At 57.4% G+C, this 18,896-nt stretch overlaps 1 protein-coding gene across 5 annotated transcripts in view; it reads left to right on the top strand.

Moving 5' to 3' along the window:
- Positions 1-18,896, top strand: part of ABCA2 (ATP binding cassette subfamily A member 2) — a 34,497-nt gene that overhangs the window by 10,125 nt on the left and 5,476 nt on the right. For 2 of the 5 annotated variants that reach the window (XM_038156009.1, XM_038156005.1), the window contains 37 exons: positions 366-532; positions 736-863; positions 1,034-1,138; positions 1,607-1,792; positions 1,874-2,092; positions 2,724-3,058; positions 3,305-3,464; positions 3,676-3,804; positions 4,085-4,252; positions 4,979-5,075; positions 5,425-5,598; positions 5,679-5,781; positions 6,317-6,431; positions 6,781-6,971; positions 7,203-7,353; positions 7,654-7,858; positions 8,299-8,463; positions 8,771-8,951; positions 9,241-9,453; positions 9,763-9,959; positions 10,040-10,222; positions 10,640-10,818; positions 10,907-11,027; positions 11,762-12,049; positions 13,087-13,305; positions 13,458-13,560; positions 13,903-14,228; positions 14,684-14,897; positions 15,076-15,181; positions 15,479-15,590; positions 16,004-16,064; positions 16,320-16,494; positions 16,580-16,695; positions 17,146-17,293; positions 17,502-17,625; positions 18,440-18,572; positions 18,734-18,851. In XM_038156009.1, the coding sequence (XP_038011937.1) occupies positions 366-532; positions 736-863; positions 1,034-1,138; positions 1,607-1,792; positions 1,874-2,092; positions 2,724-3,058; positions 3,305-3,464; positions 3,676-3,804; positions 4,085-4,252; positions 4,979-5,075; positions 5,425-5,598; positions 5,679-5,781; positions 6,317-6,431; positions 6,781-6,971; positions 7,203-7,353; positions 7,654-7,858; positions 8,299-8,463; positions 8,771-8,951; positions 9,241-9,453; positions 9,763-9,959; positions 10,040-10,222; positions 10,640-10,818; positions 10,907-11,027; positions 11,762-12,049; positions 13,087-13,305; positions 13,458-13,560; positions 13,903-14,228; positions 14,684-14,897; positions 15,076-15,181; positions 15,479-15,590; positions 16,004-16,064; positions 16,320-16,494; positions 16,580-16,695; positions 17,146-17,293; positions 17,502-17,625; positions 18,440-18,572; positions 18,734-18,851 (6,115 nt within the window). Of the gene's footprint in view, positions 1-365; positions 533-735; positions 864-1,033; positions 1,139-1,606; positions 1,793-1,873; positions 2,093-2,723; positions 3,059-3,304; positions 3,465-3,675; positions 3,805-4,084; positions 4,253-4,978; positions 5,076-5,424; positions 5,599-5,678; positions 5,782-6,316; positions 6,432-6,780; positions 6,972-7,202; positions 7,354-7,653; positions 7,859-8,298; positions 8,464-8,767; positions 8,952-9,240; positions 9,454-9,762; positions 9,960-10,039; positions 10,223-10,639; positions 10,819-10,906; positions 11,028-11,761; positions 12,050-13,086; positions 13,306-13,457; positions 13,561-13,902; positions 14,229-14,683; positions 14,898-15,075; positions 15,182-15,478; positions 15,591-16,003; positions 16,065-16,319; positions 16,495-16,579; positions 16,696-17,145; positions 17,294-17,501; positions 17,626-18,439; positions 18,573-18,733; positions 18,852-18,896 lie in introns of all 5 variants that reach the window. The other 3 variants (XM_038156006.1, XM_038156004.1, XM_038156007.1) reach the window with 2 other exon arrangements.

The following is an 18,896-nucleotide window of genomic DNA, read 5'->3' as shown; positions in this document are numbered from 1 at the left end:
CCCGCCCCTTTCCACGCTGACATTGCCACCCTGGGGCTGAGGCAGAAGCTAGCATCCCCCAAAACTGCTTGGGTGCAGACCACCATGTCCTTGGTGCAGGGGACACCTCAGTCTGTTCTGCTGTGGGCTCCCAGGTATTCAGTGCTGGGAGGAGGACGGAGGTGGCCCTTGGAGACACCTTGAGGTGCTGGGGCTCTCCTCTGAACCCTAGCACACTGGATTCAGTGCGCAGGAAAGGGCAGTGGTGCCCCATTTCAGACAGGACTGCTGTCCCCTGCACCTGAAGGGCTCTTTCCCCCAGAGCTCTGGGGAAGGTGTCCCCATCCCTCTGTCCCTGAAGCCAGGGTGGTGCTGGGCTCTCGCAGGGTGACACAGATTCTGGAACACCTCAGCGAGGCAGTAGAGCAAAGCAGCCTCTTCGACCCGCAGCATCCAGGACTGGAGGAGGAGCTGGAGTCGCTGCGCCGGCACCTGGAGGCCCTCAGCAGCCCTGAGCCCAGCTCCATGGAGACCCACTTCAGCAGCCAAGCAGGTGGGTTGTGGTCTGCCTGCCCCCTTTACCTGTTCGGGCAGGGACAGATAGCACCAGCTGGCCCAGCACCCAGCAAAGTGATGGCGTGTGGCAGTGTCCTGCCACTGTTCCATGTTGCTGCATTGTGCAGGGCCAGCTCTAGTGCTATGCCCTGTCCCTCATGCCGGTGGGCTGCTCTGACCTCCCGCCTTGTTCCTTGGCAGGGTCCAGCTTCACACTGGCATGGGCAGCCAGAGACCAGAGTGAGCTGCGGCGCTTCCTGATGCAGAACTTGTCCCTCCCCAACAGCACAGCTGAGCTGCTCCTGGGCTCCAGCATTGACCTGCAGGAGGTGGGTGACCTCTGGGCTTTGCAGGGGTCTGTGCCACCCTGTGAATGGAACCCAGCTTGGATTTGTCCTACACCCTGTCGCCTCATGCCAGGGCCTTGCTGGGCAAGCAGGTGCAGCACTGGTGCTCCACTTTTGGCACACCTGGCAGTCGTGCTCTCATCTTGGTGCAGGTGTACCGGCAGTTTTTTGATTCCTTTCCTTTGGTACCTGATGAGACCCATGAGCGAGACCTGTGGGATGGGTTTGGCCCCAGAAAGAAGATGACACAGCTGGAGGTGAGGAGCGGTGCTGCATGCAGGGGACATGGTAGGGTAGAGCCTGTCCTCTTGTCCCCTCCATATCCCACCCCAGGTGTTCTGGGGGTGTCTGTACCAGTAGATGGGCCATGACAGAATATTGTCAGGGGGCAGAGCAGCAGCAGGGATGGCCGAGGTCCATTCTGATGCTGCCACCAGTTCCCCCAGTTTTATGAGACACACCAGTACCTATGCCTGCATTTACCATTGCAGTGGGAGGTGGCACTGCCTGAGTGGTGGCTGTGGAGGGAGCAGGGGAAATTGTTCCCCCCTTGCGTCTGGCATGCAGGGAACCCCTGCTCCCTGCATCTGCACATCCCTTTTTTTCCCTGCCCTGTGGAGACCATGGATGCTGTGGGGCTGTTCATGTATGCTTGGGGACACACAAGAAGGGGGACCTGGGGGGAGCCCCCATCCCACCAGCCATCCCCATTCTTCATCTTGCAGAAGAGTCTCCCCAGTGGCTGGAGGAGCCTTGAGGAAGGGCTGGTTCACAGGGTGCTGCGGGACCCAGTGGCAGCCCCACACCGTCCAGCACTGCTCCGCATGCTCTCCCAGGCTCTGGGCCTCACCAGCACTGCTGTGGCACCTGCTATCTCTGATAGCCCCCAGGCCTTGGTCACCGAGATGGAGGTGAGCACCTCATGGGGCAACCTGGGCTGCTCTGCCAGAGCAGCTACTGCAGTGCTGTCCCTACAACTTCCTGCCCTGTAGAATGTCCTCTTCACCGGGCCAGTGCTGGAGCAGCTGACATGTGAGCAGTACCCAGGGGGACTGCACCACCTCCTGCGTGTGTCCCCCAGGCAGCAGCCACTGCTGGCAGCATACCGGACACTGGCCTGCAATGGCAGCCAAACCATCCGCCAGGAGCGCTTTGCCCAGCTGGCCTCCGAACTCCAGAAGCAGCTGGACACCCCCAGGATAGTCAGCAGGGTGAGAACTGGGCAGATGGGGTAGGCTGGTGGCAGGGATGAAACTTGGGAAGGATTTTTTCAAACTCAGCTGGTGTTGTGTTTGTGTTTGGATGGGGAACAGTTAAATGGCCCGGCTTCTCTTGGTCACACTCTTCTCTGACATGAGTACCCCCCCACCTAGTTCCATGGTAAGATCCCAGGTGGTTTCCCCTCTAGCACTTGCTTGGACGCTGCCTATTGGATAGGACTGTGTGTCCCCAGCATCTTCCTAGGTGTCCCTAGGGAGCCAGCTTCTCTCCCCAGGACCAGCAAAGCCCTTGCTGGCACAGCTCAAGCCTGACTTTGAGGTCCCACTCCTTGTCCCACCCAAGCTCAATGTGTCCTTTGTAGGAGCAGAGGGCCACCTTTCCTGTCTTGAGTGGTATCTTGTGTCCTCATGCAAGTCCCTGCGAGCATTTGCCACCATTCTCACTGCCTCATAGGCACAGATGCACGGCAATGAGTAGAGGGCCCTACCTCGGCACAGCTCCAACCCTTTAACCAAGAAAGTGGAGTTGCTACTGCCTGGGGTCCTCATTGGTCCCTTCCTAAAGGCAAGCAGACCCTGTTGTCCCAGTAATGAGTAACTCCTTGTCCATGCATACTCACAGCTGAAGCTGGAGGAAGTGAACAGCACAGCCACACAGCACCGCCTCCGTGCCCTCCTCGAGGACTTGGTGGAGATGGAGAAGGTTCTCCAGGACATGGACATCCTCTCAGCCCTGGCTAAGCTGCTGCCCAGGGGAGCCTGTGCCAGCAAGGCCGCGCCACCCACGGCCAACAGCACCAGCTGGGCCAGCGCCAATGCCACAGCTGGCAATGCCACGGCAGAGGAGGAAGAGGGCACCGGGGAGAGCCCGTCTGGCACTGACAACCCCCAGGGGCAGTTCTCAGCATTCGTGCAGCTCTGGGCAGGGCTGCAGCCTATCCTTTGCGGCAACAACCGGTAGGAGCACTGGGGGATGACTCCAGGTTCTCCCTGCGCAGGCCAGTGTTGTCACCCCTTGCTGAGCAGGCAGGATGGGTGCTGTACCGCAGCCTTGTCCTGCAGCCAAGGATGCTCTCTGTGTTGGGCTGCACCACGCAGGGACTGGAGTCAGTTTGAAGGCCTGTCACGGGCAGGGGTGGGGGCTGCCTGCAGCAAGGAGTGCTGAACCTGAAGCAGAGTAGAAAGCCTGAGCTCCCTTTGCAGGACCATCGAGCCTGAGGCACTGAAGCAGGGCAACATGAGCTCTCTGGGCTTCACCAGCAAGGAGCAGCGAAACTTGGGCCTCCTTGTGCATCTGATGACCAGCAACCCCAAAATCCTGTATGCACCTGTGGGCACCGAAGTTGACAAGGTCATCCTGAAGGTGAGGATGCATAGGTTGGGACCCCTGTCGTTCTTCTCCCACCACCCTGCTCTGCAGATGGGCTGTGCAGCAGGGAAGAGGTTGACTGCCAGACACAGGGAGCTCCCACAGGCAGTGGGAGCTGGGCAGGTATCTCCATGACTGCTAGTCATCCCAGAGAGCAGGAAGCCCCTGCCTCTGCCCACTGTATGACTTTCTGCCTGGCCCCCAGGCCAACGAGACCTTCGCCTTTGTGGGCAACGTCACCCACTATGCCAAGGCATGGCTGAACATCTCCCCTGAGATCCGAGCCTACCTGGAGGAGGGCAGGCTGCAGAGGCGCATCCACTGGCTCCAGCAGGTAGGACAGTGTGGTGAGGATGAGCCTGCCTGGGATTTACTGCTCTGGCAGTGGAGAAGGGGTTGTCCTCCCCCCAGATACCCTGTAACTTCTTCATGGGTTACTCCCTAGTATCCACCTTCTCCTTTGGAGACTAGTCTGGATCCCTGCACAGTGTGCACACTGTTCCTCATCCCTAGGAGGAGCTTTGGGTTCTGCCTGTGTCCGTGGGGGTGGACAGTGACCTGAGTGGCAAGGCATACCCCACCTTCTCCCTCCCATGTCTTCCTCTCTGTCTCAGTTGACCGCTGACCTCCACAAGCACCCAGAGATTCTGAATGTCTCTGACAGTGATGTTCTTCACAACTTTCTCAACGGCAACTTTTCCCTGCCTAATGCCAGCATCCTACTCCAGCAGCTGGATACCATTGACAATGCTGCCTGTGGCTGGGTCCGCTTCATGGCCAAGGTGAGGTGGAGCACACCTGTGGGAAGGTTGAACCACCAACAGCCAGGCTCTGTTGGGCTGAAGAGGGTCAGATCCACAGAGACCTTTTTAAGAGCATGGGACAGGAGCTCTGGGGAAGGTGGTGGCTCCTGCAGTGTTGAGAGCTTTGGGCTAGATGTCTAGGGTAGAGGTGCTCACACACTGTTGACTTCAGGGGCTGGGGTTGGCTTTGGATGGTGCATGCTGTACCATCTGCAAGCTTTGTGTACTAGACCCTTCCAGGGCCTTGGGATCTCACTAGCCTGCTGGAGCATGTCCAGAAGAAGGGCAGAGGAGCCAGGGAAGGTGTTGGAGCACAAGTCTGATGAGGCGGGACTGAGAGCTCAGGGAGCTCAGCCTGGAGAAAAGGAAGCTCAGAGGGATCTTCTAAGTCTCTGCAATTACCTAGAAGGGTGTTGCAGCCAAGTGGGTCTTTTCTCCCAAGTGACAGGACAACAGGAAACAGCCTAAAGTTGTAGCAGGGCAGGTTTAGGTTGGATTTTACAGAAAATTTCTTCACTGAAAGAGTGGTCAGCATTGGAACAGTCTGCCCGGGGCAGTGGTACTACCCCTGTGTTCAAAAAATGTGTGAATTTGACACCTGGGGGCATGGTTTAGTGCTGGGCTTGATAGTGTTTGGGTTAATGGACTAGGTGATCTTGGAGGGCTTTTCCAGTCTTAGTGATTCTACGATTCTCCTCCCACTAGGTCAGTGTGGACATTTTCAAAGGCTTCCCGGATGAGGAGAGCATTGTCAACTACACGCTGAACCAGGCCTATCAGGACAATGTCACAGTCTTTGCCAGTATGTCCCTGGGAACCAACTGTTCTCAGGGGTCCCTGAAACTTTGCCCTTCTCTAGCTGTGCCCTGGAGCCACTGGCTTCAGGATGTGGGTCTCTTGGTGCATGTGTTGGGTGGATGAGTGGGCTGAATATGGTGCCCATCCTCTGCCCTATGCTGCTGTCCTGGCTCCGACTGACATGGCCTGCTGTCTGTGTACCTTCGCATCCCATGGGTGTCTCACATCCCCAGCCATGCCACCCGTCTCATCCATGGCAACACTCATGGTGCCCTCCCCATCCCTGCCTGTCACTGTGGGCTAGCTGATGTGGCTGGCCCCTGTGGACTCCCTGCTTCTTCTGCTGCCCACAGGCGTCATCTTCCAGACCAACAGGGATGGCTCGTTGCCTCCCCATGTCATGTACAAGATCCGGCAGAATTCCAGCTTCACAGAGAAGACCAACGAGATCCGGCGGGCATACTGGCGGCCTGGCCCCAACACTGGCGGCCGCTTCTACTTCCTCTACGGCTTTGTCTGGATCCAGGGTGAGTGTCAGTGCCCTGACACAGTTGCCCGTGGCTCTGGCCTCTCTGCGCTCAGCCTGGCCTCTCCTTCTCTTCCACAGACATGATGGAGCGTGCCCTCATCAACACATTTGTTGGCCACGATGTGGTGGAGCCTGGCAACTATGTACAGATGTTCCCGTACCCATGTTATACCCGGGATGAGTGAGTAACGCTCACCTGCAGGACCTTCCTCCTTCCACTTTGCAGGCCAGGGTACTTTAGCTGGGAAAAGAGAACAAGTTTGGGGGCCAGAATGAGATTGGTGACCCTGGGAGTGATGAGCAACCAGTTAAGTCCAATTCCTTGGACTACCAGGCTCAGGAAGGCAGGGGAGAGTAAAGAAATGGCACATGGATCTGTTGGTGGTTATGGATTACAGTGGTCTGGAGGCAGCACCTGTAGAAGTCCCAGAGCCACCAACACTCCTGGGCAGGAGGTTGGAGAGGGCCCCGTCCACACCAGGGTAGGCAGGGCCCTGGATGGAGCCTGTGGCTACTACTTGCCTGCAAAGGCCTGCCAGCCATGACACTGGATTGTCCTGTGGACTCACTGGAGGAGTTCTTTTAGGGCACTAAGGAGGAGCTGGCTTGTCCCTGAGCAGTGCGAGAGCCCCCCCAAAGCCCCTTGCCCCAGAGTCTGCAGGTCTCTGTGGCAGTGCCACCATCCAGTTCTCCTCTCCCTTCCTCTACCCCATCAGCTTTCTCTTTGTCATCGAGCACATGATGCCCCTCTGCATGGTGATCTCCTGGGTCTACTCAGTGGCCATGATGATCCAGCACATCGTGACAGAGAAGGAGCATCGCCTGAAAGAGGTAGGGATGGTGGAAGAGATTCTTGGGGAGGAGTGGGCATATCTGCACCCTACATTCTGTGCTGTGTCCCTGGTCACCTTCCATGTATTTCTGGGTTACATGAACTAGGGCAGATGCAGATCCAAAATCCCTGGGCGGAACTGGTCCTTCTGAGTGTCCCCAGCATGAGATGATCCCTGGCCAGCACTGGAGGGAACTGAGCTCCTTGGTACCCCAATAGAGGGTGCTGTGTCTTGCCCACTCCCAGTAGCTCCCTTGGTGCTACCCCTTGCCCTCCCAGCCCAGTGAGAATGGAAGCAGGGGTGCGCAGGGTTGGGGACAGTCCTGCTGAGTAGTTTTGGCCTCACAGGTGATGAAGATGATGGGCCTGAACAATGCGGTGCACTGGGTGGCTTGGTTCATCACTGGCTTTGTCCAGCTCTCCATCTCGGTCACAGCACTCACTGCCATTCTCAAGTACGGCAAGGTCCTGATGCATAGCGACGTCCTCATCATATGGCTCTTCCTTGCCATCTATGCTGTGGCCACCATCATGTTCTGGTGAGCTGCCTGGTCTGTGCTGGGCAGTAAAGGGGCGCGGACAGTGCCACGTTCTTGTGCCGTGAAGCGAGGGTGCTGGGAGCTATGTGGGCAGGGGCCAGTGGAGGTGCACAAGTCCCTCCAAGCACCTGATTTGGGGAGCCAATTTATTGCCTCAACACCACCAAAACTAGATGGTGTGGGGAAAGTCCTGGTGGGGTGGGATCCAAGGAGATGCTGTCCTCCCTGCAGCTTTCTGGTGTCGGTGCTCTACTCCAAGGCCAAGCTGGCCTCTGCCTGTGGTGGCATCATCTACTTCCTCAGCTACGTGCCCTACATGTATGTGGCCATCCGGGAGGAGGTGGCCCATGACAAGATCACGGCCTTTGAGAAGTGCATTGCGGTGAGTTGGCTGCAGCAGCTGGGGGGACACACTTTGTCCCAGGTTTGCCTCAGGTACCTCATGTCCAGTACAAAGCCACCAAGCTGTCACCAAGCCCTGGGCAAGCCATTGCCTGTATGAACCAACTCCCTGTGGGGCTTTGGAGGCATCTCCAGAAAGTTTGGTGCCTCTCAGGGCCAGGAGCATTTCCATGGGGCTGGGTGGGGCAGCACTAGGTAGGAATTCACCCAGACCTGTTCTTCTGGAGTTGGCCTGTGGTTCCTGCTGACCTCCCATTCCCTTCCTTCCACCTCTTCACAGTCCCTCATGTCCACCACTGCCTTTGGATTGGGCTCCAAGTACTTTGCGCTGTATGAGGTGGCTGGCGTGGGTATCCAGTGGCACACCTTCAGCCAGTCACCTGTGGAAGGAGATGACTTCAACCTCCTGCTGTCTATGATGATGCTGGTCGTGGATGCCATGGTGTATGGGGTGCTCACGTGGTACATTGAGGCCGTGCACCCGGGTACGTGTGGGCAGAGGGGCATGAGGGCACCCCAGACCTTATAGGAGCTTCTTTGCTGGGTGACACTTCCCATGTGTCCTTATCTGCTGGTGTCAGCCAGGTGTCTCAATTCAGGGGCTGGCTGTAGCAAAGCCAGATGTCCACCAATCCCCCTTATCCCCCCACCTTGTGGAAGCATCTCAGTTGCTCCCTGTTTTTTTCATTGTAAAGCTGAAGCATGAGCCAACCCAACCTGAATCCCAAAGGAATTTGTTTCCTGGCACTGCCCACAGAGCTAGCCTGAGCCCAACTGGCTGGAGTGTTCACAGCCCCCACCCTGCAGTGGTGACCTGACCTGGGAAAATACCCATGCCCATGCCAAGCTCTGACCCGGTCCTCAGCAGCTTCTGCATGGCCCTGGGTGTAGGGTTGGCCCTGACACCCTGGGGCTGTGGTTGCAGGCATGTTCGGCCTGCCACGGCCCTGGTACTTCCCTTTTCAGAAGTCTTACTGGCTGGGCAATGGGCGCGTGGAGACCTGGGAGTGGACCTGGCCATGGTCACGCAACACCCGCCTCAGCATCATGGAGGAGGATCAGGCCTGTGCCATGGAGAGCCGGAGGCTGGGTGAGGGCAGCTGGGCGTGGCAGTGCGTGGCACAAGGGTGGCCCTGACGCTGCTGCAGGGTCTTGCCTTGGCCATGGACCCCTGTGCTCTTGTCAGGGCAGGACACTGGGCCAAGCACTGTGGCCTCTCGGGGAGCTGCCACTGCGGTGTGGGAGGGGGAAAATTGGCGAGAAGCAGAGGGGAAGGGACCACAAGCCAGCATAGCCACCATGGGATGGAGGCGGGTTGATTCATTCCCAGGGAACTCCACTCAAAGCCTGGCTTCCCTGCCCTCCCCTGGCTCCTCACCATCCTACTGTCACAGCAGAGGAGACAAGGGGCATCGAAGAGGAGCCAACCCACCTCCCCCTGGTCGTCTGCATTGACAAGCTCACCAAAGTCTACAAGACAGACAAGAAGCTGGCGCTAAACAAGCTGAGCCTCAACCTCTACGAGAACCAGGTTGTGTCCTTCCTAGGGCACAATGGTGCAGGCAAGACCACCACCATGTGAGTGCCTGTCCAAGCAGACAGAGACCATGTTCCTCTGGCCAGCTGCAGGGTGTGAGGCAGGGGCTTTGGGATGTCTCTGTAGGGCCCGTGGCAGCTGGTACCATGCCCAGAGGGCAGCAGTGTGGGTGGGGGGCTGGCACACACATGGGACAGGAGTAGGCTCCTGGCCCTGTGCTGATACTGCTTTGCCTGGGGCCCAGCAGATGCTCCCAGAGGTGTTGGGATTGGGGCCAGACTGGGGCCAATATGAGCTCACTCACACTGTTGCCTTTCTCCATCCATCCAGGTCCATTCTCACTGGCTTGTTCCCTCCAACATCGGGCTCTGCTACCATCTATGGCCACGATATCCGTACAGAGATGGACAAGATCCGGAAGAACCTGGGCATGTGTCCCCAGCATAACGTGCTCTTTGACAGGCTGACGGTGGAGGAACATCTCTGGTTCTACTCACAGCTCAAGAGCATGGCAGAGGAGGAGATCCGCAAGGAGATGGACAAGTAGGCACCCTCCAGCTCCTTTGTCTTCATCCATGCCTTTGGCATGAGTGAGTCTCCTTCCTGCGGGCTGTGCTATGGGGGGCGATCTGGTGGTTTCCCCTGGAGCAGCTCCACCAACTGTTTTCCCACCCTTGGGGTATCAGGCTGTGGAAGAAGGCAGAAGATTCTCATAGCCTGACTGCAGCTGGGCAGTCCCAGCAGCCGAAGGCTGCAGATCCAATGTGGGGAAGAGCCATTACATACTCCCCACTAGCACTGGGCACCAATACAGCCCCCACAGCATTACTGGTGCTTTTGCCCTGTCCCCAGGATGATTGAAGATCTGGAACTCTCCAATAAACGGCACTGCCAAGTGCAGACTCTCTCGGGTGGCATGAAGAGGAAGCTGTCGGTGGCCATTGCCTTTGTGGGTGGGTCGCGAGCTGTTATCTTGGATGAGCCCACAGCTGGTGTGGACCCGTATGCCCGAAGGGCCATCTGGGACCTCATCCTCAAGTACAAGCCAGGTGAGCAGAGCTGAGCAGGGCTTAGCATGCTCCTCTGTGGCAGCTGCGGCCCCTCTGCTGAGGCTTTGTGCTGCCATCAGGGAGGACCATCTTGCTCTCCACACACCATATGGATGAGGCTGACCTGCTGGGGGACCGCATTGCCATCATCTCCCATGGCAAGCTCAAGTGCTGTGGTTCTCCGTTGTTCCTCAAGAGCACCTATGGTGATGGCTACAAGCTGACAGTGGTGAAGAAGCAGTCAGACACCAGGAATGGCACAGGTCTGGGGAGCAGTGGGACCGTTTGTTAAAGGAGTAGATGGCACCTGCCCTTCTTCAGCTTAGCAGAGGAGCGGTCAACACCCAAGTACTCCAATCCTGAGTCTCCTTAGGGCACATGAAGGGCAGAAGGGATGGGGCAGGGGTGTGGGAGGCCCCATTGCTCAGCCTTAATTTTTCCCAGCTGGGTCCTTGGCCAGACCTTACACAGTGGCATTTTTCTCCGGGTGCTGGTTCTGTTGAGCCAATGGGTTGCCCTGTGGGTTGAGATGTCCAGTGTGAACCACATTGCAGAAGACCATCCCCAGGCCAGTCAGGGTGACAGGGAAGCCCCTGTGGCACTGGGGAGTAGGGGAAATGTTGGGGGTCTTGGAGGGAGGCCAGGTGTGAACTGCCTGATGGGTACTGTCTCTGCTTCAGAGCCAGGCCACAGCCCCCTGAGCCACTCCTCTGTCAGCCCCTGCTCTGAGCCTCGTGTCTCCCAGTTCATCAAGAAGTATGTGGCCTCCTGCCTCCTCATCTCAGACACCAACACAGAGCTCTCCTACATCCTGCCCAGTGAGGCTGTCAAGAAGGGCTGCTTTGAGAGGCTCTTCCAGGTACCTGCAGGGGCTGGCAGAGTGGGCAGGCGCGGGGCTGTGGCAATGTGGACATCTGCCCTCCTCACAGAGCACTTTGCTCCCACAGCACTTGGAGCAGAGCCTGGAAGAGCTGGACCTCACCAGTTTTGGGCTGATGGACACCACGCTGGAGGAGGTCTTCCTGAAGGTGTCTGAGGAGGATCAGTCTCTGGAGAACAGTGACGTGGGTACGGCTGTTTGGGGGGACACAAGGTGCTGCTGGGGCTAGTGAGGGGCTCTGTGGTCTTGCTGGGCTTGGTGGCCGCAGGAGTCTCCTGTCCCAAGTGGAGGAGAGATTTCCAGCAGAGCCCATCCCAGCCAAAGGCAGCCAGCCTCTGCTCCACTCTGGCTTTACTCTCACCCTGAAAAGTGGCTAGCTCTGGTGTCCTCAGCACAGGTCTCCAGAGGACACCATGGAGATGCTCCGAGGGCTGGAGCACCTCTGCCATGGAGCCAGACTGGGAGAGCTGCGGGTGTTCACCTGAAGAAGAGAAGGCTCCAGGGAGACCTTATGGCACCTTCTAGTGCCTAAAGGGGGCTTGTAAAAATGAGAGAGAGGGATTTTAAATGGGCAGATAGTGTTAAAACAAGGGGGGAATGGTTTTAAACTAAAAGAAGAAAAGTTTAGATTAGATGTTAGAAGGAAATTCTCCCCTGTGAGGGTGGTGAGGCCCTGGCACAGGTCGTGCAGAAGAGCTGTTGCTGCACCATCCCTGGAAGTGTTCAAGACCAGGTTGGATGGGACTTGGAGCAACTTGGTCTAGTGAAAAGTCTCCCTGCACTTGGCAGGGAGCTGAAATGAGATGGGGCCCCTTCCAACCCAAACCAGTCTGTGATTCTCTGGTATGATCCATCCCCAGTTGGTGCCATGCTGCAGTGTAGAGTAGCATGGCTAGTGGCAACCCACATTTTTTTCTTCCAGACGTGAAGGAGTCCAAGGATGCCCTGCAGCCACCTGCCTCTGAGCTGGGCCCAAAGTCTGAAGCCAATGGGGAGCTCCTGGCTGAAGCAGCCATGCCAGAGAAGCCCGAGGTGGAGCTCAGCAACCTGGTGACCTGCTCCAAGCTGGCGCAGTCGCAGGCATCCCTGCGCTCAGCGTCCTCGGTGGGCTCCGTGCGTGGCGATGAAGGTGGGGCTTATTCTGAATTCTTTGGGGATTACGTGCCCCTGTTCGATAACCGGCAGGACCCCGATAACATCAGTCTGCAAGGTTGGTGCTGCTGGTGCCTGGCCAGTGGCAGGGGCTGAGGGAGGCACTTAGCTGGGACATGGAGGGTTCGCCCAGGGTGGGCAGAGCTGACCCAATACCTCAGGGTATCTGGTTGTGACTGAGATGGGTGGCTGTGACTGCTGTGACAAGAGCCCATGGGGAGGGGGTTGATGGGGCATCCAGCAACACAGCAACCAGAGAGCCACAGTCTGGGTGGGAGGGCTAGGAGCAGGCTCTTTCCATGAGTTTGCACCCCATGCTGATAGGGTATGCATGAGGTCTCATGCCAAGGTGTGGAGCCAGTGAGAGCAGCCAGTGTTGGCTCTGCCTCTGCCTCCTGTGGGTCTCCAGTGCCACCTTGCAGACTTGCCCCACTAACATGGCCTCTTCCCACACTGTCACCAGTTGGGTTTCTCCTCTTGGTCCTTGGGCACAGAATCACCTTCCAGGTGATGGCTTCACCTGTCGTACCCTGCCCCAGGTGCAGGGCTCTCCCCGCCTGGATGCTGGGATTGCTGGATAGAGAGGGTGCAGGCAGGTGCCTCGAGGTTATTGCTGTAGTCAGAGATCCTGTTCTGGGTTATCTCACAAGTCGTGTGACTAATTTAGGGATGTGCCACCTCTTCCTCCCACCAGGGCAGTGGGAGGCAGAGTTGGGACAGTGCTGTGACAGAGCTCCCACTGTCTTGCTGGGACTCCCACCTGTGTCTTGTCCCCTGTTCCTGACTGTGCTGACCCCCCCCACCAGCTGGCAGAGCTGATGGGAAAATGGAGGTGTCCTAGAAAAAAGCACCAAATTAGGTTGTTTTTTTTTAACTATTGTCTAAATTTTCCTTTTGGGGCCAAGAGGAACCTGCCAGCCAGATACCATGCTCCTGACTGCACCGCTGCTCTGGCTCAGTGGCAGACTTGGGGTTGGGTGCTGCCCTTACCCTTGGGGTGGCTGAGCTGGGCTGGGTGTCTGGCTCAGCTTCGTGGGAGCCCAGGCAGGTGTGGGAGCAACTGTGCCAGAGGGCTGATGTCCCTCTCCCTCCCAGAGCAAGAAGCAGATGTGGAAGCAGAGGATCGTGACCTGGCAGGTCGGGGAAGCTTCAAGCTGGAAGGCTCGTGGCTGAAGCTGCGCCAATTCCATGGGCTGATCGTCAAACGCTTCCACTGCGCCAAGCGCAACACCAAGGCCCTCTTCTCGCAGATCCTCCTGCCTGCCTTTTTTGTCTGCGTGGCCATGACAGTGGCGCTCTCCGTGCCCGAAATAGGTGCATGCAAGCCACCTACCTACCTGCATGCTGGGCGACCTGTTCTGCCTCTCCCAGTGTGGCCACTGGCTGCAGGAGGACAAGGCTGAGACAGTCTCCCTGTGTGTAGTGGTGGTGTGGGTATGAGCAAGGTCCTGTCCTTGTCCCCACAGGTGACCTCCCACCCCTCATCCTCTCGCCATCCCAGTACCACAACTACACTCAGCCCAAGGGTAACTTCATTCCTTACGCCAACGAGGAGCGGCATGAGTACCGGTGAGAGCTGCCACTGCTGGTGACCAGCAGCCCGTGCCAAGGCCCATCTGTGGGACTGTAAAGAGGGCAAGTGGGGAGGGCAGCCCAGAGTAGGCCTAGCGCCAGGGCTGGCTCAAGCTTGGAGCAGAGCCTGGCTGGTGCCATGTCCCCTGATAGAAAGCAATCTCTGTCCTGGCCAAGGTGTCTCTGGGACATGTGCGAGCCCTGACACTGTGACTAGCAGCTCAGTCATGCCAGGCATAGGCTGTGTGTGCCCGTGATAAGTGCCAAGGCCTCAGGGAGGTCCCGGAAGAAGATGGCCATGGTGCTGAGATCTGTGTCTCCTACTCCTTGCTCCTGCAGCATTAGGCTGTCTCCTGATGCCAGCCCTCAGCAGCTGGTGAACACTTTCCATCTGCCTTCTGGTGTGGGGGCCACCTGCGTGCTCAAGACACCCTTTAACAACACGCTGGACCAGCCCATGCAGACCCTCAACCTCAATAGCAATGAGTCCAAAATGCTGGCAGCCAAGTACTTTGATGCCATGTGCATTGACTCCTTCACCCAGGGCCTTCCGCTTTCCAACTTTGTGCCACCACCTCCGTCCCCGGCTCCCTCTGACTACCCCATGTCAGTGGATGAGGACCTGCTCCATGCCTGGAACTCCACAACCTTCTCCACCCTTAAAGGTATTACCTAATGCTGGGTGCTCTTGTGTCTGGGATTTGTCTCCAGCAGGGAGACAATGCCTCTCCTCACAGAAGTGGCTCCAGGGACCTCTGGGAGTACCTGTTAGTCTGGCCTGGCCACACAGCAGAGCTCTGTTGGGCAGAACTTGTGGCTTTGACCCTGGAACACTGTCCCCATTGAACCCCAGCCATGCCAGTAGAGCTCCTTGGATGGTGACACTGTCACAAAGCCCCGTGGCCAGCCTTGTGTCACCTTTGCTGGATATGGTCCCCAGCCCTTTCTTTCTTCAGCCACACCTCATGGCCCGTCTCTGAATCTCTGTCCCCCCAAAGCTTTTTGTGTGTTCATCTCTTGGTCACCAGGACCCTGCCTGCCCAGCCGCTCCACCCTCATGCTGTCCCAGCAGCTGGGGCCGGCAGGAGCCTGGCTGTGAGCCACCCCTTCTGCTCCTCAGGGACAGTGACCTCAGCCCCTGCCCTGCCCCGCATCATCCATGAGCCCATCAAGTGCACGTGCTCCATGCAGGGGACTGGCTTCTCCTGCCCTAGTGGCGTGGGGGGCCATCCTCCACAGATGAAGGTAGTGACAGGGGACATCCTGACAGACATCACAGGGCGCAACGTCTCTGAGTATCTGCTCTACACCTCGGACCGCTTCCGGCTGCACAGGCAAGAGGGGACTCTGGGAGGGTCTGTCCTGCAGCATAGAGCAGGGGTGAGAACCAGGGGTCTGGGGACACCTGCCCCAGGGTGCTGGCTGGAGTCAGCAACATGCTCAAGCATGGTTCCACCCCTGGAGGTGAGGGGACAGCAGTTGCAGCTTCCTCAGCAGTGCCTTGTCCCACAGATATGGGGCACTCACGTTTGGAAACGTCCAGAAATCCATCCCAGCCTCCTTCGGAGCCAGAGCTCCAGCCACAGTGCGCAAGATTGCTGTGCGGAGAACGGCCCAGGTGGGACAGCACTGCACCTCAGGGCAGGGGAGATAGGTGGGGAGGAAAGAGGGCAGAAGGAGCCCCTGGGACTGCTCTTCTGCATTGCTCTCCAAGTGCTTTGGGAGGCTCCAGCCACAGGGGAGTGGTCAACAGGTCTGGCCCAGCACAGTCAGCAATGGGCTATTCTCCCTACTGCCTTGAGCACAGGATGCCTGCCCTGTGGGTGGCTGTCCAGCCCATCCTATCCCTCTCTCCCAGTACATGTTTGGGCCCAGCTCTCTTGCCATGTCCCACTGTTCCTCTCTCCTCCTCCAGGTCTTCTACAACAATAAGGGCTACCACAGCATGCCCACTTACCTCAATGCCCTCAACAACGCCATCCTGAGAGCCAACCTGCCCAAGAGCAAGGGCAACCCTGCTGCCTATGGTGAGGATCTGCAGGTGCTTGAGGGCAGGAGCATGTCAGGAACAGCATTAGGGTATGGTCCAACCAGGCTCCAAAGTGCAGTGTCCACCTTGGGCCAAGCAGGCTGGAACAGGGGTTCACACACCTCAGCTCTGAGATATGACAGCTGGGATGAGCTCTTTGCCAGGCCTGGGCTGGAATGTCCCAAAGTGCTGCCTGGAAGTGCCTGGACTTGTGACATGTCTATGGGTGCTCTCCAGTGTGGGGAGGGCTTGGTCTTGAGGTGCTGAGTTGCTTCAGAGAGCCCAGCTGCTCTTGAGCTTCAGGTTGGAAACCCATCCTGCTCAGAGCCAGGACCGGGCAGACCAGGGACAGGGGTCTCTGTCCCAAGCCAGTTTTCATGCTTCCATGTTTCTTCTTGGTTGTTGTTGCAGGCATCACAGTCACCAATCACCCCATGAACAAAACGAGTGCCAGCCTGTCCCTGGATTACCTGTAGGTCCAAGGAGAGGGTCTGAGGGAGGGTGGCTGTGCCATGGGAGGGAGGGGGCTTTTTACTGTTGGTTGCATGGGAAGACCAAGGCTTCTGCTCCACAGGCTGCATGGTGGCAAGTGACAGGGTGGCTGTGATGTGGGAGTCCCTGTGCCATGCCCTGATCTGTGCACAGTGACTGTCCCACACCTGGGTGGGTGGCCCTTCTCAAGCAACTGAGGGTGATGGAGTCCATGCTCTCCTTGCTCCCCATCCAGCCTGCAAGGCACAGATGTGGTGATTGCCATCTTCATCATTGTGGCCATGTCCTTCGTCCCAGCCAGCTTTGTGGTATTCCTGGTGGCTGAAAAGGCCACCAAGGCCAAACACTTGCAGTTTGTGAGTGGCTGTGACCCCGTCATCTACTGGTTGGCCAACTACATGTGGGACATGGTAAGCGGGACACGTGGCCCCACTGGCCAAGCCTACGGAGCTGTGCCAGGGAGTGGGCAGTCACAGAAGTTTCTGTCTTCTCCAGCTAAACTACCTGGTGCCAGCCACGTGCTGCATCATCATCCTGTTCGTGTTTGACCTCCCAGCATATACTTCTCCCACCAACTTCCCTGCTGTCCTCTCCCTCTTCCTGCTCTATGGGTATGTTGCTCAGAGGGGGGTAGTCAGGAGGCACCAGGGATGCCTCCAGGGTCTTACGGGGTGGTGGTTTTAAACTAAAAGATAGCCATTTAGACCAGATATTAAGAAGAAATTTTTCATAATGGGGGCGGTGAGGCCTTGGCACAGATTGCCCAGAGAAGCTGTGGCTGCCCATCTGTGGAAATGTTCAAGGCTAGGTTGGACAGCTTGGAGCACTAGTGGAAGGTGTCCCTGCCCATGGCCGGGGACTGGATTAGATGACCTTGAAAGGTCCTTTCCAATTCAAACCATTCTGTGATATTCTGCAGCTCCCATAGCTGGTTGGAGTGCAGTGGCTGTGAGGGCTGGGGTGGGAGAGCCTGGGAACAGCAGGATGGAGATGGGCAGTGCCAAGGCTGGGGGCCCCTCTGCTGCCATACTGACGTGTGCTGCTTCTTCTCGCCTCCCCAGCTGGTCCATCACCCCTATCATGTACCCAGCATCCTTCTGGTTTGAGGTGCCCAGCTCTGCTTACGTCTTCCTCATCGTCATCAATCTCTTCATTGGCATCACAGCCACTGTCGCCACGTTTCTGCTGCAGCTCTTTGAGCACGACAAGGTATGGCATTCACAGCTCTGCTGAGGGCCACTGGGAAGGGAGATGTTGCCATTCTGTTTGTGAGGCAGCTCAGGCTAGGAGGGACCTCAGGAGGTTTCTGTTTCCAGCAGGATCAGCCATGAGACCTGACTGGGCTGGATCTTGGGGATCCTGATCCCACCACTCACTCAGGGTTATTTGATGGTTGTGGTCTCTGCTGTCCCCACAGGACCTGAAGGTGGTGAACAGCTACCTGAAGAGCTGCTTCCTCGTGTTTCCTAACTACAACCTGGGCCATGGCCTGATGGAGATGGCCTACAATGAATACATCAATGAATACTATGCCAAGATTGGTATGGCCTCTTGTTCTCTCCTTCCCTTGTGCCAGGGCATGTGGAGCTGGAGGGGACCATGATGCTGGCACATCCCCTCTCCCTGCCCCATGGGGGTGTCCCGAGGCCCAGAGCAACCTGGAGTAAAAAGCCAAGGGGGTGGACTAGATGGGGCACAGAAAAAGACACAGCTGGGGGTCAGCTGTGGCATGGTGCCAGCATTTCTGAAAGTGGTTCCTTGGGCCATCCCAAATAGCAGCCCCATGGGGAGAGGACAGTGTGAGCCCTGACAGAAGTGTGTGGTTCTGCTACTGCTGCCCACTGCCTGTGATGGGCCGTGGTGAGGCTGTGGTGGATCTTAGTGGTGGCATAGCATAGCTGTGGTGGGCCGTGGTGGATCTGTGCTGTGACAGGAGGGATGGAGGCTGCAGGGACTCTCCTTACTGACAGGGTTTCTTGGGGGCTGTGCTGCCCAACCAACACAAGCCTTTTGTCACTTACAGCTTCATCCTGGCCTCAGAAGCTCCTCTGCTCTCTGGTTTTTGAGCAGCTTCTGTACATAATCCAGGTGCTGCTGGCATTGTGAGGGGCAGTTTTGGGTCAGGGTTTGACAAATCCCTGTGATTCCACTCTCAGCTGGGTTGATTCATCCTACTGAGGCTGAAAACTTGCCAGATGATTTCCACAGCACCCATGCTCTGAGAGGGCATTGTGTTGTGGTCAGCTCGGCCAGCTGTGGTGGGCGAGCATGGGAGCGCTGTCATTGTCATGGGACAACCAAGCTGTCTCCATAGGAAGGTGTCCCCAGCTGCTCTATGCTCTTCCTCCTATCCAGGGCAGTTTGATAAAATGAAATCACCCTTCGAATGGGACATCGTGACACGGGGGCTTGTTGCCATGACAATTGAAGGCTTTGTTGGCTTCTTCATCACCATCATGTGCCAGTACAATTTCTTCCGGAAGCCCCAGTGAGTGTGGCACAGGGCAGGGATGTTGGGGTAAAGATTTGCCATTGGGAGCCTTGAGCTTCAGGCTGCCCTTCTGGCAGTGTTGAGTGGGAGCTGCCTGGTCCTGTCAGGGGTGCAGCTCCTGGTCCCACATTCCCCCCTGCCTCTGCCCCCTCCCACAGGCGACTGCCCGTCTCCACCAAACCCATTGAGGATGACATTGATGTGGCCAATGAGAGGCACCGGGTCCTGCGTGGTGACGCTGACAATGACATGCTAAAGATCGAGAACCTCACGAAGGTGGGGGCTGCGTCAGGCTGCAAGGAGACTCCAGGGACCAGCGCA

Source organism: Motacilla alba, chromosome 17 (assembly GCF_015832195.1).
Source record: "Motacilla alba alba isolate MOTALB_02 chromosome 17, Motacilla_alba_V1.0_pri, whole genome shotgun sequence".
NCBI lineage: Eukaryota > Metazoa > Chordata > Aves > Passeriformes > Motacillidae > Motacilla > Motacilla alba.
Note: the sequence above shows the minus strand (reverse complement) of the source record. Positions and strands in the feature narration are given on the sequence as shown.